At 39.9% G+C, this 27,805-nt stretch overlaps 5 protein-coding genes across 7 annotated transcripts in view; 3 read left to right on the plus strand and 2 right to left on the minus strand.

The window, feature by feature from the left end:
• The first annotated feature begins 2,890 nt into the window (after nucleotides 1-2,890).
• Nucleotides 2,891-6,903, plus strand: prop1 (PROP paired-like homeobox 1). Its single transcript, XM_086122405.1, has 3 exons — nucleotides 2,891-3,040; nucleotides 4,184-4,416; nucleotides 6,160-6,903. The coding sequence occupies exons 1-3, from the start codon at nucleotides 2,947-2,949 to the stop codon at nucleotides 6,529-6,531; spliced, it is 699 nt and encodes a 232-aa protein (XP_085978531.1). The 5' UTR covers nucleotides 2,891-2,946; the 3' UTR covers nucleotides 6,532-6,903.
• Nucleotides 6,904-7,060: 157 nt separating this feature from the next.
• On the minus strand, nucleotides 7,061-10,526 carry mcfd2 (multiple coagulation factor deficiency 2, ER cargo receptor complex subunit). Of its 2 annotated transcripts, none has more exons than XM_086122865.1 (4): nucleotides 10,422-10,526; nucleotides 9,506-9,664; nucleotides 9,238-9,397; nucleotides 7,061-7,770 (listed from the first exon to the last, which is right to left on the minus strand). In XM_086122865.1, exons 2-4 carry the CDS (start codon nucleotides 9,661-9,663, stop codon nucleotides 7,639-7,641), a joined length of 450 nt encoding a protein of 149 aa, XP_085978991.1. In that variant the 5' UTR covers nucleotide 9,664; nucleotides 10,422-10,526; the 3' UTR covers nucleotides 7,061-7,638. The 2 variants fall into 2 exon arrangements, with proteins under 2 accessions (XP_085978991.1, XP_085978990.1); XM_086122864.1 differs by having other exon boundaries at nucleotides 10,291-10,509.
• A 1,188-nt stretch (nucleotides 10,527-11,714) lies between these two features.
• haao (3-hydroxyanthranilate 3,4-dioxygenase) lies at nucleotides 11,715-17,076 on the plus strand. Its single transcript, XM_086122712.1, has 10 exons — nucleotides 11,715-11,901; nucleotides 12,069-12,147; nucleotides 12,651-12,734; nucleotides 15,193-15,299; nucleotides 15,474-15,563; nucleotides 15,638-15,681; nucleotides 15,760-15,905; nucleotides 16,142-16,210; nucleotides 16,579-16,661; nucleotides 16,782-17,076. The coding sequence occupies exons 1-10, from the start codon at nucleotides 11,813-11,815 to the stop codon at nucleotides 16,852-16,854; spliced, it is 864 nt and encodes a 287-aa protein (XP_085978838.1). The 5' UTR covers nucleotides 11,715-11,812; the 3' UTR covers nucleotides 16,855-17,076.
• A 625-nt stretch (nucleotides 17,077-17,701) lies between these two features.
• On the minus strand, nucleotides 17,702-20,607 carry LOC147199459 (transmembrane protein 229B-like). 2 transcript variants are annotated; one of them, XM_086122895.1, is made up of 2 exons: nucleotides 20,531-20,607; nucleotides 17,702-19,076 (listed from the first exon to the last, which is right to left on the minus strand). In XM_086122895.1, exons 1-2 carry the CDS (start codon nucleotides 20,580-20,582, stop codon nucleotides 18,595-18,597), a joined length of 534 nt encoding a protein of 177 aa, XP_085979021.1. In that variant the 5' UTR covers nucleotides 20,583-20,607; the 3' UTR covers nucleotides 17,702-18,594. The 2 variants fall into 2 exon arrangements, with proteins under 2 accessions (XP_085979021.1, XP_085979020.1); XM_086122894.1 differs by having other exon boundaries at nucleotides 17,702-19,079; nucleotides 20,531-20,598.
• Nucleotides 20,608-24,497: 3,890 nt separating this feature from the next.
• The window catches only part of ttc7a (tetratricopeptide repeat domain 7A), a 39,542-nt gene continuing 36,234 nt past the window's right edge, over nucleotides 24,498-27,805 (plus strand). Inside the window, exons 1-2 of the mRNA XM_086122029.1 lie at nucleotides 24,498-24,626; nucleotides 25,271-25,457. Of these exons, the coding sequence (XP_085978155.1) occupies nucleotides 24,570-24,626; nucleotides 25,271-25,457 (244 nt within the window). The 5' untranslated portion in view covers nucleotides 24,498-24,569. The remainder of the gene's footprint in view (nucleotides 24,627-25,270; nucleotides 25,458-27,805) is intronic.

Consider the following 27,805-nt stretch of genomic DNA (forward strand, 5'->3'; position numbering starts at 1 on the left):
ACATGATTTTGATTTCAAATACGTTTGTATTATGCATTGCATTATTTGATGGGGACATTCACTCAAGAGCATTGTTGGGCTTTAACAAAGGACTTGCATAATCATGCATTTATTTAACCGACTATGTATCGCAAGAATTCTCGCAAATCTTTTTTTTGGTACTTTTGATACCAGCGAAAACTATGCCAAAAAACATGGAATGATCTCCTTTGAGAATTGTGGTTTCTGCTTAATATGGTTCAGATTTTTTTTTTCTCAAGATGGCACAAAATATAATAGAAGGAAATGCGTTGACAAAGGCTGACTTCACTAGATGGGAAATAGTGACAAAGTTTACAGGGTGGGAAAGAAAATAAAAACTGGCCCAAAATACAACTTGCATCAGCACATATGTTCATATCCTGGAATATGTTTTGAAAGAATATTATTGATCCAGTGTGAGATGATAACTGTTGTTAACACGCCTGATTCACAATTCTGAGGATTCGGGTTCAAATTGTAACTCCACCTTCCTGTGTGGAGTTTGCATGTTCTCCTGATGCCGTTGTGGATTTTGTCTGTGCGCTCAATCATCCTCTCACATGAAATATATATTTTTTTCTTTTTTTTGTGACACCAGTCCTGGAACTATTCTGAAACAACCTCGTGTGTACCCTGCAATTGGTTGGTGGCTGGTCCAATGTGTAATCAGCCTCTTGTCCAAAGTCAGTCTCGGATTTTGCCGAAATGATGTGTATTTCCTTTAGATTATTCCGAGATGATTGTATTTTATTTGGAATTCAAAATCATAATGGATGGCCGTTGCTTTAAGAACATGACAAAGATTTCGCCATTTAGTTTTTCACGTGCTTAGGCTGAATTACAAATGTGGGTCTGGTCAAATGCATTTGTAATATCTAATACAGAGTCAAGAAATTACTTAGAATTCATTACCCTCACACATAGCTTGCATAATGAAGATTTTGTTTCTACTCATCTGATTTCAGGTCTTTTGGAAAAGTTTCATTTGCCCAATACAGTGACTGAGCGGTTTTAAGTTCTTTTCTGAGAGTATAGTGCCCTCGTGTGGCCGCATCGCTTTGTGACCTGTATAATCTTGTTACAATACGGATTTTACCATGCATTGTAATTTATAGCTTTGACATTTCATTAAAAAAATTATTATTATGAAAATATGATGTGCTGGAGAAAAAAACCATTGCAGGTTCTGAACTAGTGCAAAAAATAGGCTGGAAAATGTTACCTTTTTGTAAACGTTTATTGTTAAGATAATATTTTACTTACCTCAGCCACCCAAGGATTTTTTTTCAAGAAAATAAATTCATTATTCATCTGTTTAAGACAATGCTGCTGGATTTTAATTATTTAAGATTTTACCTCCTACAAGTCTTTCAAGGTTTTTTTGGAAATGATTTGTATTTGCACACCTGAGATGGGTGGAATTGCCTATAGCTAGCTCTACAGCAATCCATTTTGCTAAAAATCCATGAACACAAAGCCAAAATCTGACAGGGCTACTACAGTCTTATAGTGTACTACAGGGGTGTCAAACTCATTTATGGCGCGGGCCACATTTGAGTTACTGTTTCACTTGAAGGGCCGTTATGACTGAAATCATGAAAAGAAGTCAAGAATAAGTATTGATTCAACTATTGTTGAAGTTACTATCATGAGGGGTTTGGTAACAAGAACATGCTTCGAAAATATATTTTATTTATTACATATGAGAATTTAAAATGTTGGTAGATATTTTAGAAAGGATCATGGCAGTTGACACGTTTGAGCTGCTTTCGCGGGCCACATAAAATGATGTGGTGGGCCACATCTGGCCCCCTTGCCTTGAGTTTGACACCAGTGCTGCACTATAAACATGGGCCCTTTTTGATTTCTCGTTTTCACCTTGGAAACTTCCTTTCCTATTCAATCCAAGCGAGCTGACCCGGAAGTATTTGGAGAATCGGATTGTTCGAATTCTACAAATTCTTAGCAAAGGTGCTTTCAGCCACCTTTGGCAACGGTTACTTTATGAAAATATGTTATCGACAATTCTTGACAGCAGCAATATTTAAAGCAACCGACAAAGTTTGACAACGCCAAGAGGTTTGACACTGTCACATTGGTGACTTTGAACACATTTTGAAAAATAGAGATGCTGGGAAACAGCTTGGCATCTATAAATCATTATCTATAAAGTTAATGCAAACGAATATTTATTATTATAATAATTATTATTGTTACATCTAAATATTAAAAAAATAAAAATAATACTACAACTAATAACCAAACAAAAACATAGCATTAAAAAAATGAAAAAATAACAAAAATAAACCTGCTTTCAGAACTCAATTTTAAAAACAAAAGTCAATGCTTCCTTTTGTCATTTTCATTATTTTTTTTAGAGTACTCTTGACTTCTGTTGATGTAAAAGAGTTTTCTTCATCAAGGAAAGGATCAGCTGATCATCCATTTGTCTTCTGTGGTAGTCTTGTCCTGCATGTTTTGGTGAAATTGAGTTTACCAGTTTTTCCTTCCTTTCAAAATAACGGCAAACTGTGAAACAGCTCCTATCTTGTATTTATAGCCCTGAGCTAATAATGGCTGTCATCGCGATGGCAATGTAATCTCCTTGCACATCATATCAGACAGCTTTCAAATGCCATCTTATTACCGGTACTCAATATTAACACCAGATTTGTTATCGCTGCAATACCGCAGTTATCTACCACTATAAGAAGAATGCCTGACTTCTTATTGGACAATGCAACCAAAACTCTGTATTAAGTTGTCATGGACAAGCATGCAACGACACCAAAAATACCCAAATCACAATCGATGTGTCATGTGACAGTTGACCCCATCCCTCATCCACACCCACGGAGACAAAGGTGTGTGTGAGCGTTGGACCACCAGATAGCGCTTCCTCTCCCATCAGTCAGCAGTGCAGTGATGGCCCAAGTAAAACTAACAAGGGATGCGATGAGGAGTCATCAGGACTGTGCTGACGTGTACTCTAATATGGCCACTGTCAGCTCCACTGCGGGTAAGTTCACAAAGCCAGATTTATTCACGTAATAATTTTCCCATTTGAAACAAAAAAAACCCCAGATTTTATCAATTACTTTTCATTCATGATGTTTTATTCAAGTACAGCGATGATGCAGAATGAACTTGATTGAGTACGCGTGTACAATTAATGTGATTCACAAACGCTTTCTAATTGAGGGATCTTTTATGAAAAAGATAAATGAAGTAATGCGATGTCATTATGTGTCCTCCAAGGTACAGTATGTATGTACGTATGTAACATTTAGTACGTATGCTGTTGCGTGACATGCCGTTGGATAAATATATATACTTATCCATAAAGGGTACACTTAAACAGCACAATGTAACTCCACATGTTCCCTTTATTTTTTCGAGCAGTTCATAAATAGAATGAAATACAAATAACCAGTGGCAAGAAAACACATTTAATTAATGCAATTACAAGGACTTTAACCCTTGTCATATGTGTTTTTGATACCTGTAGTTGAAGGTGTATCATATTGAGCATATTGGTGTCTAATTTAGGTTGCACTCTGTTTTTATTTTTAAATTTAGATTGTGTGTAAAATAGTGACATCCACATCAATTCCTTGCAAAACTTGCATTGCTCACCTAAGTATTGTTTGTAAAAATTATGACTTTCCCATTGAATTTCTTTTTATACATTTCTTGATACAAGGTTATAAAAATAATTATGTGTAATAAATAATGAGCCCGGTGTTACCTGTGTACTTCTGCTGTGAATGGTTAGAAGCAGAGAAACATAAGATTATTCAAACTGGCCTTTTTGACAGGGCAAGGTTAGCTCAGTTTCCCACTCTGGCAAATTAGTCCTTTCGCTGGTCGTGGTGGTAATAATCTGCATCAAATCCCTCCGTTTCTGGTATCTTTTCTCACGAGCTTGTGTTTGGCTGCAAAAGCTCTCTGGCTCTCATGTTGCTTCATGGCAGTGGGAACCATGAAGTCTGGGTAATCCCTCTTTTATCGAAAAAGTCATCAGTGAGCTAACAAGTTAAGTCATGCTTTTCGCGTGATGCCAACCTGAGGAAGGCAAAGAAATCACGAAACAGGAGAGGAAGAATTGTCTTGAAGTACAAGTAAAGGTGCAAAACCTCACCCTCTTTGTTCACCCTGAAAGCAGATATTGGAGATCCGCTGAGCAAGGGGTCATTGAGTGAGACCTCTGCGGCTGTGACTGTTGGCCGACGGAGCCGAGCTTTTCAGTCTCCGGTGAGAAGGCGCCTCCGCACCACCTTCAGCCACAAGCAGCTAGAACATCTGGAAATGGCCTTCGGACAGAACCAGTATCCTGACATCTACTATAGAGAGGAGCTGGCCCGAATCACAAAGCTCAATGAGGCTCGCATCCAGGTACACGCTACATGAGGGTCTACAGACTGAAGCCGACTTGCCGAATTTACGACATCAAATTTGGTTTTGGTGTGCGTGAGGTTCAACATTGATGTGTCTAGCTCACTTTGCCGTCTGTCAATGAAAGAGAAATATGCAATGGCACGTCAAGCGTTGGCTGCTAGCATAACACAAATTTATCTTACAGTCTTAAGTATTATAAGTAGGATACATTACGTTTGGATAGATGTATTTTCTCAGAATTTGATATAAAATATATCAGAGAATCGGAAAATCTGGTGGGACACTGTCAGCACCCCAGATTTATAACTGGGAACAATAGTCACTTCCTTCTATCGTCACTTAATAAGAATAAGAATAAGAAGACCTTTATTCGTCTCACAATGGAGAAATTCCCAATTTACAGCAGCAAAGTTATGAAAGGAAGAAAGTAGAAGAACAAAAAGGAGCTACTGTAAAGGCAGCCACTCTCGCGGCGCCATCTTGAAGTCATAATAACATAACATCAAAGCATAATACTGTGCAATGCTTTCTGGATTCTGATGAGGACTTAAAAAAGACATTGTTCATTTTTATTCACAATGTCTGACATGTCCGTAGCATGGTTGAATCAGGATCAATGACTGAAGTATACTTGACACACTATTTCGGAAAGCAGTGTGTTTTTATTAGGGGCTGGCCTAGCTCATGCAAGTGAGCCAGCCATTATCCCACTCCATAAACTGCTAGGCCAACGCTGAGTCCTGCTTTCATTACCATGATACTCAACGACAGTGCCTCAGATTTGCCACTACCAATGCTTTGAGGGAGATCAAGCGTACTGGTGCTTGATCTCACCGGAAAGTGAAAGTCATTGGTCCTCTCTTTTTTTAATCGCTTTAGCAATTTATATTTTAAGTGGGTGTAATCTTTCCAAATTGTTTGTCTTTACGTTTTTTTTTCTGAAGCAGAATTGAAAACATACACTGTTAAAAAAATGTTGGGTGAAACTCAGTTCATTTTCATTTTCTTGAAACAAAAAGATAGGATGTTAAAGAACTAACTAACTAAATCACTAACATTGCTGCCATAAATGTCAGTAATTTATATTTTAAAGTTGTGCCAACTTAAATTTCTGTTAATTTTGTTCTTCACAGCACATACATGTAAAGTCACTTAACTCATTCAATCCCAGCCATTTTCACTGGAGCAACCCCCTCAATCCCAGCGTTTTACTGGATTTTGACTGATCTTGCAAGGCCCACAGAATATTTGGTTCTAATGCTACATAAACATGGAGCCTACCAAAATAAAGTTTGGAGTCTCTTCTTTCAGCAGAATTTTTTTTTCCATTCTTCAGCAATCGGCATTACAAAATGGCTAAATTTCATGAAAATGGCGATTCCTGGGCAAAAAACAGAGAAAAAGAGCTTTTTGTAAAAACATGCATTTCAATCACGTGAGGCACCACTGACACCTACTGGTCACTTTTTTACATGATTTACAATGCAAACGGCTTATTCTCATTCACAGATTGCATCAGACCCTCCTCCTCTCTATGACGCAAAAAAAGACTTAGACGTACAAGTACGTCCTTGGTAGGCAGGGCCTAATTTTAAAAAGATGTACAAGTACGTCTTGTGGAATGAAAGAGTTAACAGGGAGGTTCATTTAAAGAAGATGGATGTATGATAACATGTTTCCATTTAGTTGTTATTGCCTCTTGTCTGCTAATTCATCGATGTCTTGTCAACGCGTCAACAGGTGTGGTTTCAGAACAGAAGAGCCAAACAGCGCAAGCACGAGAGGGTCTCCCAAAAAGTGCACCCACTGGGTGTGATGTCGGGCCCCAGAGCACTACTGGGCAGCATGCACGTCACACCATCCATGGCCCGACAATACTACGGCCAGCCTCTTGCCCATATTCCCCACGTTACTGCGGTGCTGCCTGCCAGAGTGTACCCCCACCATTCCCAAGGTCCGGTCAGCCCGTATCCGTGTCCCCCCATCACGGCGCAGGCGACCTCTCAGCAGCAGCATGAAGAATGGTACAGCCACATGAGGAGCAACCTGACCTCAACCATGTTCTCTTTGACATCCATGCAGCCCCTGGAATCTTCCGCTCATTGGAGCTAAGCATTGTAGGGTCCTCAGTCGAGATTTTTAGCTAGGATGTATGTATGTTCTGAGTACCAAGTCAGTTATTTCGGACTTGTATTAATTAGAAATGTATTACAGTGGAGATGATGTATTACAGTGGAGCAATAATTATGCTGCTGGTGTTCATGCCCACAACCACAATGTGTACCAGCCGTAATGAGTCTGTTATTTTCAATCAAACCAATTTGAATCTGCAGGAGCACGCTGGTGGCCGCCCACCCAAAAGTTGTGTAGCTCTACACTACTTAAAACTACAACCAGAGTCAACAAATTGTTTGAACGAACACCTGACAGTGGCAAGAGAAGACTGGGCATGTTTGTTACTTCGTTAATTGGCTCTCATTCAACTGTGCCAGTGTACCCAATAAAGTACACTCATAAAAACACGCCCGGATGAAAATATTTATTGTATTTCTTTATTGCACTTTACTAGCTGCACAATGGCTTTCAAACTAGTTGCATTAGTTTGTGCTGGTAAAAATCAATAAACGAGAAGAATCCCATCTCTTGATTACAGATTTTAATAGTTCACATTCCAGTCAAAAACTTTTGTTTTTAAATATTTGTATTCAACAGCAACCTGACTGAAGAAATTACAAGATGGGAAAATATATGTTGAGAGAATAACAAACTGTACATTGTCAAAAATCAGATGGATTTGACAGTTTTAAAGACGTTTTCATCTCGAGGCAGCGTATGTGTGTGCGTGCGTGCGTGCGTGCGTGCGTGCGAGTTTAGCTTCAAAGGTTTACAAACAAAGAGCAGCAACCAGCCGGTCTAAGCCAGTGTTCGAGAGACAGCATTGCACAGGACGGCACTGCGTTACATTCATTGTGACGGGTTCCTGTCACATATCCGCATGAAGACAGCGAGGCAGACAGTCATTGGCCCATACGTACTGTATAATTCTTTGACAATCATCATCAAGACACAAGTTTCAGTAAAATGTTGCAATCACGGCTACTACATATCACTTTTTTGGTTTTTTCGCTCTTCCAGGGCGCCACTGTGATGGCCTCTGCAGCTTCATGACGACATTGTTGTGGACAAAGAAGTGGAAACAGTATGGTGCTGGGTGATGTGTTATTCCAGTGATTTGGCAAACTCTGCGTAGTCAATGTAACCGTCATTGTTTTTGTCATCCTCCCTTAGAACATCATCGATGAGCTTCATTAGCGTTTCCTCTCCTATTGACTGGCTGTCCTCCCCTCCCTCCTAAAAAAGAAACACAAATAAGTGACATCCATCCAAATCAATTGCATTGGGGAATATACATACACATATATAAATATATATATATACAGTATATACACATACATATATACACACACACACACACATATATATATATATATATATACATATATATATATATATATATATATACATACATACATATATATATATACGTGTGTGTGTGTGTGTGTCTGTACACCATACTACTCACAAAACAAATAACTATACATTATAGAACATGTAAGAAAGGAAAATTCGGGCATTTACAGGTTGAACATAGTGAAAGGCATTGTAGGAGTATTCAAATGGAAATGACCATCGGAAGGACTGACATCATCGTTTTTTCTAACGTGTCCATAAATGGCAATGGAGGAAAGAGTCAGAGATTTGCGTTTTCAAGCAGAAAGTGTAGTCTATTTTTCAAGTTTGTCAGCTCAAAACAAAAATATTTCAGTTGCTTGCACACTCTACGGAGCTTTTGTAGCTTCACTGACACGACATTAAAAAAAAAAAAACATTTATCGCAGCGCAAAGAGAAAGTCACACCAGATTGTGTGAGTGCAAGAGGTCCCTAAATGTAATAATTAACTTTATAAACAAGTATAAATGTTGAGTTTTGCCACAACACCATGAATAGGTACATGTGTCAAGTAAAAAAAATTGTAAATTTTATTTAAAACATATTTATATTAGGTGAAGTCTACAAAGACTTCATTCACTCTTGAATTAAAAATGAGTAGCGCATTTATGTTAAGTGAAATCCATTAAACCCTTTTTTTATTCCAATAATTGTAGTAAGTCAAACAGACCGTCTTCATTTTTATTTTTTTTGTAAAAACTAACTTTATTCTTAAATATAACTGCGAAAAATGCACTTGCAATTAAGTGGCAAAACCAGGTACCATTTTATGTTCAGCAGGGTTCTCTGTGTCTGCTGAATGTAACTATTAAAGTAACATTTGTAACTTTTAAATTCAAGCAATCGGTAAAGTAACTCAGTCAGAGGTCAGTAAAGTGACTAAATGACTCCGGTAAGGTAACTGTGGCAACACTCATGATGCTGCTTGCTCCCCAATATTCTTTTAACAGACCTCCGAGACCATCACAGAGCAGATGCTTTTATACGGAGACTAGATTACACATAGGTAGACTCTATTAATCATCATTCAGACAATTAGGTCAACGTTGGATCATTCCAAAATCATCAGGGATTAGTTGGCCGCACTGACATTAAAGGGGCTTGCCACACTTTTCATTTATTTATTTTTTTTACCTCCCAAAAGTTCTTGAACAAGAATGGATAGCAATTTCCACGCAGATATGGGGATTTGCACAGCAAAGAAAAGAAATGCTGCATAGTAAGTACCTTTGCAACGTATCTTTGTTCACATTCAAGAATTACAACATCTATAGGAGGAAGTAATTCTTAAACGTTCACACTCATACCTCTTTGTGGACGTGTGTGATCGCTGTTGCCAACTCCAGCCCGTCTAACAGGTTGTTGCCATCATAATCGTGCATTTTAAAATAGTGAAGCTGAAGTTCCTGAGGTGACATGTCTTTCTCTGGTTTGTGAATCACACCCTCCAGATGCTCCATAATGTGGCTGCAAGACAGGAAATAAATTGCTGCACACTGCTCCTATGTGTGTGCGTGGGGTGGGGTGGGGGGGTCGGAAGTCCACTTGAATGTGTAAAATCAAAATATCACTCACTCTCTATCCTGGACCATGTTTTTGTCGAAGCGACCATGACTTGACAAGTGATCCGCATTCGCGTCAATGGGGCGTTGTCCATGATGCTCAGCGTTCTCGCGAGAGTGGACACACAGAAGACAGGAGGTGAAGAATAGGAGGAGACTATGATGTCTCATTCTGCTCCAAGGGACACATGGAGAGACAAAAGTTACATGAAAGATCAATGTGTTACGGCATAGTGTTGCAATTCGACACTCAAGTAAATAAAACCTTCAGGAAATGATCCTCTCGTTATATAAAGCATTGATTTCCAACCATGGTCTTGCAGCATATCATTGTGCTGTGTTTGTTAATCTATCCATGCCATCAACCTATTGTAACAGGCCTTTATGCTCTTCCATGAGATGGAAGAAGGTGCAATCCTTTCTTTGTACCCACCCGTTACCAAAGCTTTAGTCAACACAGGCCCAAATTTCACACTGCTGAATACATTAAATGTGTGGGTACATTGAGACCAGATCACCATTATTCGTAGTATCTATACTTTTTATGACGTTTTTTGTGAAGTGGTATGTCGTGAATTTTTTTTCATCTGACTTGGTTTGAATGGCTTGGGAAACATTGAACTAATTGAATTAACAAAACTCAATTACACGCCGTATATAGTAGCTGTGTATCATGCAGAATTTAAGGACTTCAACACTGGAAACCTTCAGCACAAGGAATATATATAGCGCGTTTGCAGTCATTTGCTGTCCCACGCACATAAAATTACGAAAATATATTGATTGCAATGACGTTACCTCAAAGTCGATTGTTGCACAGCAGCTAGCGCGGATCTTAACGTTTGCAGTGCGTTCGGTGTATCGCAGAAATTGGTGGCGCGGAATGAGTTTTGAATCAATTATTATCACACGGCTGCATATATTCTTACTTATTTCACTTGAATCAAAGTTGCGTGATCAGGTTTCGCGGATCACTGGTAAAGACTAAGTGAACAAAGCTTTGACAGAGCTAGTCACTTGCCGTAGTTCCACTTGTACACGACATCGGATTTTGATTGGTTGTTTTTGGCAAAGACTATTGAAGTCAAACAAGATAGTTACCACCATCGGTTTTCGTTCATTTTTTGGCAAAACCTGGAAACGTAATCAAACCATCAGTCAGACAAGTCTGCAGTACTGTTAAATACTGTACTGAAGAGTAGATATTGCCGATTATTTCATTCTGTTGAACATTAGTTCGACAAAACACGACTCGATTTCAAGTTCACTATCAATGATTGATTGACAAAACTGACTTCGGTTCGCGTCTGATAAAACTAAAACACTAAAAATAAATAAAACAAAAAATGTAAACACAATGTGATTAAACTACAAAACACGTATGATTTGTTTTACAAACTCATCAGTTTAGTAAATACTAAAGAGACTTTCTTGGCAAACTATCATTATGGTCTGTTTGAGACTTTATTTGCACGATCCGTATTTGTCCATCATGGTGGAGGTCCACATTGGGAGGATGAGAGGATAAACTTTTAACATATGATCGTGTAATTCACAGTTAAAAATAATTTTACTAGACTACAGACTACTATATACACATACAGTATATACATATGTGTCTTTTTTTTTCTTTTACACAAAGAATATCAACAATTCATTCAGTGTTTTGGAATCAAAAACCTTTTTGTACATAGATCACGTTTAACTGCAGAAGAAACGCATAAAAACAATAAATCTTAGATTGTATGTACAGGTACCTTTGGTAAATTACAGAATACGCCCAGAAATTTTGTAATAAATCAATTCTAACTTTAGTGAAACTGGGACAGAGAAAGGCGACATAGTACTGTAGGTGGATGGATGGATGGAAGGATGGACGGATGGCTAGATGGAGAAGGCACTCCATTTTGTTGTAACAGTCTCCCCCTGTCAAGGAAGTCTTGTGGGATTTTTTTTGGGGGGGGGGGGGGACAATTTTTGCCCCTGTGAACATTTTTACTGTGGAAACTTTACCCTGTTCATTTTAAAAGACATCTGACAAAAGTTGATGAGGCCGTGAGAGTCATATTTTTTTTGTAATGTTACATTATTATTATGATTCAACAACTCTTGTTGTTTTTTTTAAATCCAAATTGGGCACTGTGAAATATTATGCCTTCATAAAATGCAGGTGACCTTTCACCACCACAAAACTCCTCCTAGTTGCCTACTCCCACTTTTGTATTTTGGACTTTCAGTGACAGTCGGACTGACTGCTTAGTGTAGAGAAAGAAAATTGTGGCATATTACAGCAATAAGGCCCCAAACTTTGATTGAAATAATGAATAATAATAATCTTCTTGTGAACGTGGAGAAGTGGATAGCAGAGAACCAAAATTCGTTCCTGCCACCAGTCTGCAACAAGCTCATGTGAGTAAGCTGCGTTACATTCATGTATTAACAATATTGTTTCGTATGTGCCAACAGAAAGGAGATTTCAGAGTTGCAATCATTAAGAAACAGAATAAATTCACACCAGATCACTAGATTTGAGCCGCTGCTGTTTGTTTAAAGATTTTTTTTTTTATCTCATTCAGGCACTTTTCCCAGTTAAACATTATGTTTGTTGGAGGACCAAATACCAGGAAGGATTACCATATCGAAGAAGGGGAGGAGGTATTTACAATCATTATCACAATATTCTGGACATATTTGCAAATAAAACAACCATGCATGACTCCGGTATAACTGCTGCTATTAGTTTCTGGTCTTTTAGTTATAATAAGATAAGATAAGAAATTATAATTAGCAGAGTAACAGTGTTACTCAGAGCGATGTTTGCAGATGGCCGACAATCACATCCTCTCCTTTTGGAATGCTTGATTAGTATTCCAGACAAATAACAGTTTCATCATGTATGACTGGAGTTGATCAGGTAGGCTTTTTTGTTTAACAATTCAGAATTGTTTAGCTATGATTTCTAACAAGAATTCTCCAGGACCTCCCAATTGGGTAGAAGCAGCTGTGGCTCAAGACAAACTGTGGCAGGGTTTACTTCTGCACCTGGATATTATTTGCATTTTGGTCATTGATATGTAACACACACTATGATTTCCACATGATATGGAAGTTATATACAGTATGTTGTGGCAATATTGTATATTGTATATTCCCAACAGCTCTTCTATCAGGTGAAGGGGGACATGTGTCTGAAGGTGATTGAAAATGGCAAATCCAAGGATGTTCACATCAAGGAGGGCGAGGTGAGCTGAAATGGAGAACAATGCATAAAGAGCAACTAATCAAATTGTGTTGTTATAAGATAAGATAAGATAAGATAAGAAAACCTTTATTAGTCTCGCAATGGAGAAATTCCCAATTCACAGCAGCAAAGTTATGAAAGGAAGAAGTAGAACAACAAAATATAGGAGCTGCTGGAAAGGCAGCCACTCTCGCGGCGCCATTTTGAAGTCAAAATAACAAAAATGACACAACACAACACATAGGACAACAGACAGTCTAAATAGGGACCTTGTTCATTCCGAGCGTATATGGGTTCTTTCTGGGTCCCACAGCTAGCAAAAATATTTGCAAAAGTAAAAACACCGTCCAAAAATGGAAGTGACGGTGGATGGTTGTTTATTTTCAATGCAGTATGTGACCACCCTGAGATTGACAGTTGATCAGTACAGGGCATGCCCTGAGTCGGCTTGAATGGGCTCATATTTCCATTCATAAACCGTTGTGGAGGGTCAATCCACTGGACCCAAACAATGAAGCTTAGCATTAACAAGCTGTACTGCGGTACAGTTAGAGAGCAGCAGAGTCAGTTCAACAACCAGACAACTCATGACAAGCAAGCTTTTCCATGGGAAATTCCATATATTATGCATTTTATCATCAGCCAAAAGGCAGATGTCAGACACTCACAGAGCACATATTGAGACAGACACCCATTCACACTCACATTCACACCGTCACTGAGTGGAACCTGAACCCATTTTGTCTCAAAAACATCAGTGACCTACTATAATAATAATAATAATACATTTTATTTATAAGCACCTTTCAAGACACCCAAGGACAATTTACAATAACAAAAAACACAAAACAATACGGGTTGAGCAGCGGCAGCCAAAACGCGCCAGCGTTCACTCAACCCGAAAGCCAGAAAGAAACCACAAGGGAGGGAGATGGCGAGAAAAAAACCCACGCTTGAACTACCCTCATTTTGAGGATAATTTGAGTGAGGCAAAAAACTCCTGCACAAGCATATGACAGTTACAACAGGTGAAACAAGGGAATGTATGAGGGAGGGGGTGATGGTGGGGGACTAGCTCCCGTGCATACTTTCATCAGGGGAAGGTCGAGATAGCAGATGTTGTTTTGGTAGCAGGCTGCCCAAGAATTTAAGACAGCCTTGAGTCCGTGGCTTATGTCTCTTTAGTGGCGTCGATCAGCCAAATCCGTGATTTCAGTCAATATTTGAGCACGGATTCCAGTTTCTCCAAGTTCTTGACCATCTTGCAGAGACGCTCCAAAACCGCAAAAGTTTGTGGTTGAGCACAGTCTGAGTCTGAGTGTTGGACATCCGCACTATGCCATCCTTAGACCGGCAGCCTCTTCACTTCCAATAGAGCCGCTACCGTCGGTTGAATTTTGCGATAGATCAGGAAACTGCTAACACCAAACAGCAGCATACCTGTTATCGGAAGGCCGAAAATGTAGATGTCATCCACATCCTCAACGGACAGTGTTGACAGGCACACCATTCTCCGCTTCCTCCAAGGATCTAGGGTGTACCCAGCAGCAAAAGTCCCCGAGGGGCAAGTAGGCTCCCCACTGCCTGCTCTTCTCATCGAGAAAATGTTGTCGATGGCATCGAGAGACCAGCCAACCAATTCCATGTTTGTTTTTAGGATGAAAATACGACAGGAGGCTAGGAAAAGTCAGACAAAGACAGCACATGGACTGAGTGGCGAGCAGGGAAGGGTGGGGGTGGGGGTGGGGGACAGGAGCAGAAAGCAAAAGCGTCCGCCTTCGTCGAGAGCCAAGCAAGAAAAAGTACTATTATCCATCCATCCATTTTATGGGGGATGCTGGAGCCTATCCCAGCTGTCTTTGGGCAGTAGGCGGGGGGACATCCTAAACCGGTCGCCAGTAAATCGCAGGGCACACTGAGACAAACAAACACCCGCGCTCATACTCATACCTCGGGACAATGTTGAGTGTTCAATCAGCCTGTCATGCATGTTTTTGGAATGTGGGAGGAAACCAGAGTACCCAGAGAAAACCCACGCAGGCATGGGGGAGAACACACAGGAAAGTCGGAGCTGGAATTGTACCTCCGCACTGTGAGGTCGACGCGCTAACCACTCACCCACCGTCCGACCTACTATTAATCCATTTTAAATATTCTGACAAAAAATATATCCACTTACATGCAGACCTGCAATAGTTGGAATATTCATTTTATCCTGGTAAAATACAATAACTCACCAACTCAGTCTGAACATGTTCAACAAAAAGATCCCTGAGTCTGGACACACCGAAGGCATGGAAAAATGTATCTTATTTTTTTTCATTTGGTTTTTATCGTATGCCCTTTTTTTTCATTTGGCTTTTATCGTATGCCCTTGACTGAGATGGGGCATCATGATGGTCTATAGTGTAGCAGTTAAATTCACAGCCCTCCCCTGAAATCGTCTTTTCCATTTTCAGATGTTTCTGCTGCCTGCTCGGATCCCCCACTCCCCTCAGAGACAGGCCAACACTGTGGGACTCGTGGTCGAGAGGAGACGGCTGCCGACTGAGACCGACTGCCTCAGGTGATGTAATGAGCCTATTTGGAAAAGGATGGCAAATGAAAACGACAAAGACAGAATGGAGATTTCCAAGCATTTTGTATTGAATGATTTTGTTTTGCCATGATGCAAAAATGCATGTAGATTTATCTGGTTCAAAGTCATCTCGTAGACACAATCATGTGCTGGTGCCTTCAGGTACTACGTTGACAACACAACTGACATCCTGTTTGAGAAATGGTTCTACTGCGAAGATCTTGGAACCCAACTGGTGCCAATAATCCGAGAGTAGGGAAAAAAAAGCTTATTTTATGATTGCCCGCTCTGCGCTGCATTTCAACCAAACTTCCTTCCATGATCAGGTTCATGGCGTCAACTCAGTACAAGACAGGAAAACCTGATCTGAGTGAGTTGCCGTTTCAGATCTGCAATTGTTTAGCCTTTTGAGAATTCTGTTATCATTATTATTTTGCGGGGGGAACAGGCGAAGTCTTCGCGGAGCCTCCATTCCAGATGAACAACATGAATGTGATGTCACCCTTCTGCTTTAAGTCCTGGCTGGAAAAACAAAAGCCATTCCTTGCCAATGGCAACCCCATTAATGTGTTTGGAGCTCAGTTTGAGACCGAGGTACAATGTTGTCACCTCATCGGCCATAGATGCAACCTTTGATTCCAATAAACAAACCTGAATATCTGGATAACATCAATAACATATACTCTCTTGCCACATTAGCTACCCCTTGTTATATCGAATATATGATGACATACAAGAAAGATTTTGAATGACGGTGTCAAAGAGGTGCCAGCAATTGTACAATATGAAACACCAACACGAAATAATGCAGCTACGTGTGACCCTGACAGGCAACTATGTTTGGACCCGGTTTGTCTGATGCATCCTTACCACAAAGTGATGTATGGATTTGGCAACTGGTAAGTTCTCTACATATGTTGCTTTTTGCATAGCTTCATGCTCTTGTGCACCAAAATCAAGACCAAAATCATTCATACCATTGCCACATTTGGAATCAAAGCAGAATTATAATACAGTACAGTAACTTTGTACATAATGGAATTATGATAAAAATTCAAAAGGCCTGCCTTAGAAAAATAGTTTGAATAATTTTAGACATGGAACTGTATGTATGACTGCAAAAACATAAAAATCACTTCAAACCACAGATTACAATCTTTTTTTTCACTCTCTTGTGCCATTTGCAACAAAAACAAAACCCACATTCACTGAACACAATTTTACCATAAGTCAAAATTGTATCGCTCATTCTGCTTTTCACCATCAGGAGGGCTCGTCAGTGGTGACCATGAATGAACAGGAGTTTCATCTCTCTGCTGGAGACAGTTTACTCATTCCCGAGCACACCGAGTCAGTACACCCGTCTAATTTGCAATGTTCATTCTTATTCAGATCATTCATTAAATTCACATGTATGACTTCAGTGGTTATGATTTTTAATACAGTATGTTTTCATATCTACTGTTGTAGGTACCAGTGGAAGAGAGATGAGGAGACTGTTGCACTGGTTGTGGTTCAAAACCCTGAGCGTAAAAGACCCTGATCAGACCTGCCGACGAAAACTCTCAACGTCGAGCAAACCGCAAATTGCAAAATTAAAAATAAATAAATAAATAGACTCAATAGACGTAGACACGAGACATGTGAAATTTTGGGATTAGTTGTATTATTCCATAACTTGCTCATAAAATATGATCAGAGCTTCGTCTGTTGAATCACTATAATGAACAGATGTTGTCGCATTAAACTAACACAACACAAACAATCGTATGATTCCATGTGCTTTTTGTACACACCACGTTAAATTCACAGTGCAGGGTGGAAAAAGTATGTGAACCTCGGCCACTGACTAATCTGTGTCAGGAGTCAGCGATGGCTGGCGTATCCCGATGGATCCCATGCGGTGCACTATTCTACGGAGCCCCTAAGTGGACATGGAAGGAAAAAATAAATAAAACTTTGCAAGATCTTGCAAAGTAATGCGAGATCTCGCAAAGTTTTATTTGTTTTCCTTCCATGTCCCCTTAGGGGCTCCGTAAGAATGGGCATAATGTCCACAATACATTTTAAAATGACAATTGAATGCTTTTTTCTTTTTTTTTACATTAAGTAAGGTAAGCGTTCTTACACTGTTCAGCATGTTAGACTGTCCCGTTTGCTTGTTTACCACAGTGTCCTTTATTATTTACAAATATGTAAAAAATTTTATTGATATGCCACATGACACAGTGACACACAAAAAACCTCATCGGTTCACTTTGAAAAAACAAAGTGCGGGATTTTTGCATGCCAACATTGTCGTATTTGTCGCATACAGGTCTGTGCATCTAAAATATTTTTCAGTAAGGCCCTAATAGGCTGCTGCAGATAAGACTCAAACAAATCACACCTTTGTTTCTGTACACTTTTAATGTCTTCGAGACAAACAGCTCGACAGAAGTATTTTTTAACACAAAAGTAGCTACTATGATAAAGCAACATTTAAATTTAATTAGATCTATATTTTATTCATATATACCGGTCAGTATCTCACTGTTCAAACAATCAGTTTCAAAATGTACAATTCATATAATAGTTATCAACAAACAAATTCAACCATCACATTTCTTTCTTGCGTTGGGTTATTGGCTGAAAATGCTGGAAATGACCTAAGATTAGATGTCCTTCCAAATCTCAACAGAAGATTTTGTTATGATATCATCCATCCATTTTCAGATCCGCTTATCCTCACAAGGGCCGTGCTGGAGCCTGTCCCAGCCATGTCCGGGGCGGCAGTAGGCGGGGACACCCTGAACCGGTTGCCAGCCAATCGCAGGGCACACATAGACGAACAACCATCCGCGCTCACACTCACACCTAGGGACAATTTAAAGTGTTCCATTAACCTACCACGCATGTTTTTGGAATGTGGGAGGACACTGGAGTACCCGGAGAAAACCCACGCAGGCATGAGGTGAACATGCAAACTCGACACAGGAAGGCCGGAGCCGGAATCGAACCCTGAATCTCCGCGTTGTGAGGCCACTAACGCACTAACCAGTCGACCACCGCACCACCCTTGTTCTGATATAGAATAACTTTAACATAAATTATACTAGATTATAATAATGAGAAGCCAATCACACATATAAAATTAGTCCAACATAAAGGCTTATAAAAACAATGGGGGGGAAAAAAAAACATTTCATAAACTTGCTTTGGTGTGGTTTGTTCCAAAATGTGTGAAATAATTCGTGAGAGCAGCTGTTGGAAACTAATTTTTCCAGATGATAACAATAGAGGTTCACTTGCACATTCTTACCCTCAGAGTGTTTTTGATCACATGCTGCTCTGCGATGAAAGCTGCAACCGCCCAAGGTAGCGAATACTCCAGAGTCACCACTCCACCCAGATTGTATTTATAACCTGAGTAGTCCCAAGGACAAGCCCCCAGCAGCCTGAGCCCACTGCCCCAGCTGAACTCCCACAGGTAGATGAAGAGTGTATAGGTTATCAGACGCACAGAAAGTGGTTGGCGATGAGTCAGCAGCCATCCTCTCAGACTCTCCATGAGGTAGATCGCAGTGGCGTACATTGGCAGCGCCCAAAGGCTGCTGTATCCCATCATCCTCCTGTCCTGGATGCTGCACCAGTCCAACACAGCGGTGAAAGTCACCTCACAGAGGCAGCCGTGCAATGCATAGACATAGAGGCGAGCCAAAACGGGGAGGGAACGTGTGGAGACACTCCCGCTAAACTCTGATGGGTCATCACTTCCAACATGTCCTGCTACCAAGAAAATATTGTTAGTGCAACTTAGGGTGGGGTGTGGCAAAACAGAAATTTTAAAAAAATGAAAAAAAGAACCCAAAACAAAACAGTAATTAAAAGTTGAATACTGCATAAAAAAAAGGGAAACCCGTTATTATTGCTCATAGAACGAATATGCTATTTTGTTTTTGTTTGTTCACAAAAACGTCCATTCATTGCCTTCTACTGTCTTGTTCTTGTCAGAGTGCACACTGCTGATTGCAGAAAATGCAGCTAGTCACAGTATGGCCAGACAAACAAACTCAAATACTGTACTAAGTTGCATCATTTTATTTTCACTTTTGTTAACTTCTCAACTTTGGAGGAGGTCTCCCACTGAGTCCCCACTGCAGACACAAATGAAAAAAATGGCAGCTAGTTGTTGAAGAAATGCTTGTCTACTAGGTTGCTTCTGTCCAGGTGCCCTTAAGCAAGGCATTGTCCCGACTACCCCATGTCAAGTGGTGTAGCACCCTTTAAGGCTTGCAATTTACCTGTATAAATGCCCTATGCGCATGCCAATCGCATCACTTTAGCCCCAGCAAGTCAATGTCTGCTTTCCTAATGTTAAGCATGTGTGCGCTTTCACCGCACTGATTTTAATGCCAATGAGGGATTCCGCAACGTTGGCCCGAATTTGAGTACGTTCCATCACATAACAGCACACAACAGCGCAAAAGCCCTGTTACACCCAATTCTACCTGTGCAAAGTATAGGAAAACACCAAATGAAAGAAAACTCCACCCATGCGCACATTTAAACTGAGCTTTGCGCTACATTTGTCCTGGGAACGAAAACAGGGCCTTGAATCTCTCACTGCATGCGTGATCTGGTTGTAAGAGTGGTGTACAAAACAAAGTATATGTTGGAGTGTTAGATTAATTTCCCATTGTGGCACTATATTGAGGATTAACATAGAACCAGTTGGATACCAGAAATGTCTCCTTCGAACTGACCAAATCCAAATGCAATGGCAGTTAAAAGTATTGTCTCCTTTTCAGGAATGGAAAATGATAGGGAGGCATTATTTTAATAATTTCATGTCACTTGGACTGCCCATCCACTTCCACTCTCCCAAATTTTCGATGTTATTGTCGCTACGCTATACACACATTCCAATAGCTGCAGCTCAAGGACTGACCGTCTTGTGTGTCTTCTCTAACTAGGATTAATGAGACAGTAGGTCATTTTAGCAGATCAAAGACTTAGAAAATGCGCACCGCATTGAGAAATCAATACCCAAACAAATTAGGCATATTTCATTGCATCTCTATTGCGTTTCCTTGCCACAAAGTTAAGTACAATACGATGACTGTCGCTCCGTGACTTAATTTTGCCAGTGGCAATGAATGCTACATCAAGTCGCCAAGTGTGAACATGGGCAGTCATTCAACATGAGTTAACGTGACAATAACAGCCATAACTCTCACCTGAGTGGCCGCCACCTTGTGCCTTCCTCTCATGTAGTATTCTCGCCTCCATCCTCAGACAGCATGTGTTTCCCCTGTGACTTTTATATCCCTAGTGTGTGTGTGTGTGTGTGTGTGTGTGTGTGTGTGTGTGTGTGTGTATTTTGAGCTAAACATTAAGCTGATCCATGTTAGACAGAGAAGTGCCCATCCTGGCCTGAGATCGAGAACAGATGGATCGACTTAGCAAAGCAAACCTGGGCCACTTGATAAAAATTATGTGGCCCAAATGCCAATATCGATTGCAAAGTTGCTCATGTGAATGTTCGCTTCACAACTTGAGCAAATGTGCCCATCCTTGTATTGAATGTGTGCTGTAAACCAAACATACAGTCATGTCTGTGTATTGGTGCAGAAGCTCCATTGAGTACAAGGTCGTTGTGTCATTATCGGGTAAGTTCTCAACTGAACAATAGACCCTTAGAAGCTAGACATGCCAGTCAAGTGAATGAAAGTTAACAATTGCCACTCCACGCTGTTCATTTTACAGAATGAGCAGTTAAAATCGCTTTATAGATTGGGTCTACTGCAGGCCTATTAACTACAAAACACACTCCAGATCTATAGCAGCGAAGCTAAATGCTACATTTCCGTGAAAGAGTCACTTCGACACAAATAAAAGTCATGTCGAAAACAGGTTGTCGAGTATAATTCCATGCATGTAATGTTGCCATGTGAGCCAGTGCCAATTTAAGATGTTTATTTAGTGTGACCACCGAAAACCAGTTTGAAGAATGATAGCTCTCCAGATCAGAGTCCAGGGAGTCAGTAAACATGCACATGAAAGGAGAATATGCCAATACATCAGAGTCAATGACCATAAAGTTATCAAGCTGTCAACGGTTGGATGCTTGATACAAAGTTTGGTTTGGGAAATTAGCTGTCTCCTTGTGGGGAAAGTCCTCATTTGGATACCAATTTTAATATGAATATCAAAATAACTTCAAATAACTGATAATATTTAGCCATCTGTGATAGGCTCCGACGACTAGTGAACCTGAACATTGTGAATTTATTGTTTTATTGTTTGTTGTATGAACTATTTCTGCTCCATGTACAGCACTTTGTATACAGCGGTGATTGTTTCAAAGTGCTCTATAAATACAGATGAGTGGAGTTGAGTTGAAATGAGTTGAACAGTTTAGAAAACGGTCACTGCATGGTAGCAGAGTTCATAATACCTCAGATAACATTTATTCAACACACTGATTACTGTGTGAAGCACTCATTTCCAAAAGGAGAGAACATTTTGAAAAGATAGCTCTTGCCATGACATTCAGTGTGTACAGACTGTAAATTTTTGTTAAACATGTTTGGATCAATCTTTTACTGTTACCATGCCAAACAAATGTTTTCCTGCACGTCGGTTAATGTATATTCGGTTCATTATAACATTTGACAATTCCTATAGCATCAGAAATAGAGATCCCCTTTGCCTCAGAACTAGTGATGATTGTAAGTACATGTAATCTATTTTCGTCCCTATGTTAAGTCTAGCCAAAGCGCAGTCTAACTGTACTTATGGGTGGAATTTACTTTGTTTTGGTATTTTTGTAAATGGGTGCTGTTACAAAGGGGAGTTTGCGCTATTGTGGGAGTGAACACAGCCGACTTGTTTCCCGGACAATGGAAGCAGCTAATCTCCTTCCCTTTGAATTCAGCGAAGGAAGCACACACACACAAATTACGTGGTTGGAGTCCATGCAGGAGATTGACCTGTGCAAAGTACATTCATAGGAAATGTAAGCTCTCCATTTGCAGGTGATGTAAATGTGGCCAAGGTGATGACAGATCACCACTGTGAAGTCCACTTGGAGACCCTCTATCATTTGTTCGTGTCCATGTGTGGCTCCCTCTAGTGTTCAGGAGGGAAATTATGGATGGGGGTATCTTACCCAAGGGGAGGTCGTACCGCGCTCTATCTAGCCTATATGTTTGCTATTAAATATGTTAGCTGTACTATCATACAACATTACGGAGCGGGAGGTGCTATATACATTATCAATTAGCTGTCTTGACTTAGTACCATCAGACTTTTTCAAAACTATTGTAAAATCTGTGCAAACCAATTTTCAGCAACAATTCAACTGCTCACTTCAGTCAAGCGAGCTACGTCTACCCCTTAAAAATAGGCTCTGTCAAGCCCCTTCCAAAAAAAGACAACGCTGGATTTCTCTATGTGCTTGTCTTATTAGATCTCAATACAGCATTTGATACAAATTATCACAATACAGTGTTGACTAGGTTGGAAACTTGGATACTTGGAGCAAAGGAGTTACTTCGTGACTGTTCAAGTTTTGAATCAGATCGAATGACCATGACATGTGAGGTGGCTCAAGGGTCAGTCCTTGGACCCCGTCTTTTTATGTGACCTTTGGGTCAAATACTTCACATGTTTTAATGTTGGTTATTACAGTTATGCAGATGACACACAGCTATATCTCTCAATGTCCCCAAATGACAGCAGTTTAATCAACGTACTGTACTGTGTAACTGTCTATAGAGCAAATGTACAACTGGATGAAAGAACCAACATTTGCCTCAGCTATACCAAAACAAAACGGGGGTAATTGTTTTTGCAATAAAGAAAAGATGATTGCACCTGAAGTCACTGTCTTTAGAAACCAAAGACCAAGTTTGAAATGCTAGACTCAGACCTGACAAATACAAATAATTTGCACAAATTTTGCAAGACATTCGGTTAAAGTCACTGTACGCACAGCAACAGCACTTGTGGCTCTCTGCCGCGATTTTTGCAACTACAACTTCCTTTTTTCACATCTACAAGTAATTTTTTTGCAACAACTACAATGTTTTTTTTTGCTCAAATTAAAAACATGATTGTCTACAACTAAATTTTCTTTTGTACATCGAAAATTTACCTTTGCCAAAACTACAATTTTATTTATTTACTTTTTTACAACTACCGGTACAAGTTACTTTTGCACCAGATATACCTCAAACTACATGTTATTTTGGCTACAACTACAAGTATGTTTTCTATTGGTAGAAGTTACATTTGCATCATTGATCTTGATATTAAACAAACCATCTTATGGTTACCCGATTGCTTCATAGATATTGGGGGTGTGGAGAGTCCTGTTATTCGTTGAAAAAAAACCCCCACCCCTATTTGTGCAATACAAAAACCTTACTGTAGTGCTACCTGGTGGCAACTTTTTGTAAATCAACTACAGTATATTGAAACGGAGTTCAGGAGATTCATTTATTCAAGGCATCGCGTTGCCCCCCTCCCCCACAAAAAACAAAAGACAACAAACGTTATTTGCTGCTATCTTGTGCTATCTACAGGCAATTGCAGTACAAACCTTTTTGGGTGAGCGTCAATTACTCATTGAATGCCGCAACTCACCTGCGTGAGACAAATAAGGGGAAAAATACGTAAACAGATTAAACTAATACTTCATTCGATTTAAATGTCAATCAACCAACTCTATTAATTTCTCTTCCCCAACATGATACCTTTTTTTTTACAAAACATGTAAAAATTAAAACCCCGATGTTGGGATGTGCAAAACGTTGATAACAGAATACAATAATTTGCAACGTCTTTTCAACCCATATATTCAGTCCGATACATCACAAGCAAGACATTTAATGTTAAATTGATAATTTATCAGATAAACATTATCAATTGGTCATTTTCAACGTCATGCTGTCTTTTCTTTGCAATACGCATTCGTTGGCGAACGATTAAATCAAGTAAATATGACGTTATTATTTGAAGGTTACATTTTTTTAACGGTCAAATTAACAATAATCTAATTTCTACAACTGAAGTAAGGCGGGATTCGGTTATTTAAAGCAGATTTGTTCAAGTAGAGGTGCCGTACTAGCTGCCAAAAGTAAACGTGAATGACGTTGAGCAAAATGCCCAGTATCGATGTTCGACAGCAGGGAGCGCTAAAGAGCCTCCACGATTTAAGAACTGCAAACAGCGAGCTCTTGCACTGGGAAAAGGGATTTTCTCTGAAAGCAAATGTCAACTTTCCAGAGAGAAAATGACCCTGCCAAATCCTTACTCAGAAGACTTGAGGTTTTATTTTATTTTATAAAGTAGCTGGCGTTGACTTCTGTAATAGTTCGTGTTTGTATACCTGTGTTGTACTAGAACAAACGCAATTTTAGAATTGGGGGAGTGTATCTATTTTATCTAGTGTGTTATTTTTTGTTCCCTCTTCAGTTGTGTTAGTGTTCGTTTGATCCTTCCCTGGAAGTGACTGATTGACTTAAACCAGCCTTGAAATATTGCCGAGCCCGGACAGACGTAGGAACAAGTTGCAACCGAACAATGTGGAAATGATGTGTCGTTTTCAATGAGCGACGACCTTTTTACCGTATTTCATGCATGTTCTATATACACTCTGTTTGGACACACAACTCGTTGCATTGCTGTTTTTGCAGTTTGTTCAGGTCTTCCCGATCCACTTAAGGTATTACCTGGGGAAAAAAAAGCTTAAGAGCAGGTGCCGAATACACTCCTGACTCCTTAAGCCACATATATACGTTGAATATACTAAATATCGTTTTGATAATATCTATAAATTGATACAGTACTCAATTATCACAGCATTGTTCCACAGAGTAATTTAAAACTGTAAGCCCCGCACACACACACCACCACCACCACCCCACACACACCGCACGCTCCAAAGTACATTTTTTTATTTCTCCTTAAAGTCTGCAGTGACTCCCATCGTCTCCGGGGAGTACAGTCAACACCGGGACCGAGCTGCTATGGCATCCCGGATCTCCTTCACCCAGTTGCGGCTAGAAGCGGAGCTGGATCGGTACCGGGCTGAGTGCCAGTGGGACAGGATTCCTCCAATCGTCGAACATATGCAGGCTACACGTATGCACGAAGATGGTGAGTGCACGTGTTATCCCCAAGTTTTACTTTACAGCCCGACTTTTTCTGGCAGTGGTCGCAAAATACATTTCTTTTTCCCCCCCTGCCTGCTGCGGTCGAGTCGATTAAGATAGTAGTACAGTACTGATGTTTGTGTAACTGTAGTATGTACACGAGTTGAACTTTGTACTGTTGACAGCATACAGTACGGACTCGTAGCTGGCAGGTATTTTTGAATGGCTCAGTACATCGACAAAATGTGTGTGTGTGTGTGTGTGTGTGTGTTTTTAATGGACTTTACTAAACATACTGCAATTTTGACAGCGAATTTGATATGAATCACAAGAATGCAAATTTAGAGCAAAAAAATGTACTGGGGGCGACATGACATATAAGGAAAAGGAAAGAAAGACGTTGGAAAAAAAGATATACTGTACATACAAATGTCATTTCAAACATGCATCATTTTGGGCTTGGTTTGGCAGACACTAACAGGTTATAATTATAATTCAAAGTCCTTATAAAATGCTGCATAAAATTATAATAATAATAATAAATTTGTAATTATCAAATGTATATTTATGAGAGCAAACCTGTGTATATAGATTTATTATGTAGATTTTTTTTCTCATTGACGCCTTAATTACTCTTTTTATAAAGAAACCCAAAACAACATGCTCATACGGCAAATGTTTATCACAGGTTAATCTTGCCACATCCCTTCATAGTTTTGTGGTGAGGGGGTAGTTATTAGTTTTCAGAGTTTTTAAATGTGTCTGCAGTTTCCTGTGAAGAGTTTGTCATTCATAACATTGTAATTTTACCAACATGAGTGCCAAGATTGTATGGACAGTAGTTAGGCTTCAAATTACTCATGACCTGGCCAACTTCTGAGGAGCAGTGAATTTTTATTGGGTAAATAAATGTGAAACTTCTGGTTGTAAATGATTTTCATGTGGAAAATCTGACTGATAGATTTTGCACTTGGAAATCAGGCAAAATGTGCAATGACAGCCTCGTATAATGATGACACATGTGCACTATATTTTTACTAAATGTTACAAAGTTACACATCCTCAAAATGTAATAATAATAAAAAAACACACACACACAATGCAACATTTTTCTGCCTGTACATCATCCAAATAAAATCCATGTTCGAGCTAGTTGTCCAGGCAGCCTTAGTTAACAACAGCTGCACCCCCAGGAACCTTCGGGCAGTAGGTGGGGTACACCACGAACTGGTCGTCAGCCAATCACAGGGCACACATAGACGAGCAACCGTATACACCAGTAATAAACAACAATGAATTCTGTCCAATCCACTGAATTCTTAACGATTAAAAATATCATGCCCATCCATACAAGAAATCATTTGTTGGAGAAAAGAAAATTGTTGAAGAAATATGGTGACAATCAAAACAATCTAGTTAGGGGAAAATATATACACTGATCCATCCATCACACCTCGGGACAACTTAGAGCAGGGATGTCAAACTCATTCTTGTCACCGCTTTACCCTCACAAGGGTCGCTGGGTGTGCTGGACATTTTCCCGGCAGTATTCGGGCAGGAGGCGGGGGACACCCTGGACCGGTTGCCAGCCAATCGCAGGGCACACAGAGACGAACAACCACCCGTGCTCACACTCACACCTAGGGACAATTTGGAGTGTTCAGTCAGCCTGCCACACATGTTTTTGGAGAAACCGAAGTACCGGGAGAAAACCCACACAGGCATGGGGAGAACGTGCAAACTCCACGCTGGAATTGAACCCGGTACCTCTGTACTGTGAGGTCGATGCACTAACCACTTGTCCACCGGGCCGCCTACCCAACAACCACATTGTTTTTTTTAAATTCAGGAATTCAAATTACTTAATATCTACACAGACATTCTGCATCTTTGAAAAGACATTCATTTAAATCTCAGTGGGCATCAAGAATTATTGTTACACATTGGTTTACTAATCATGACAGAAACATATAAAAAATGTTGCTCAACAAATTTAGGGCAGCTTTGGCATAAAGGTGGTGGTGGTGGTGGTGGGTTCAAGTGTCAATAAAGTGTCAAGACATAAACACTGCTGACTGAACTGGCATTTGAACACATACAAAACACTGAACAGGAGTGTGCGTCTTGAAAACCGCCCAGCCTAGAGTATGTGTAAACTGTATGCAGTATCCTGATTTAGAGGTTACATTTCAAAGCATCACGGAAGATAGAAGCAGTGGTTTTAAAACCATTCCAAAACTGTGTCTACTGCAGGACTGTGTCCACTCCTGAGATTTTACAACATTTATTACACTGTGTGTGATATGAAAGAAAGACATATAACCCGTTTACCTTGAGCGTGGACTTTCTGGA

Source organism: Hippocampus guttulatus, chromosome 10 (assembly GCF_054856545.1).
Source record: "Hippocampus guttulatus isolate MCC_2025c chromosome 10, RoL_Hgut_1.0, whole genome shotgun sequence".
In the NCBI taxonomy this organism is placed as follows: Eukaryota; Metazoa; Chordata; class Actinopteri; order Syngnathiformes; family Syngnathidae; genus Hippocampus; species Hippocampus guttulatus.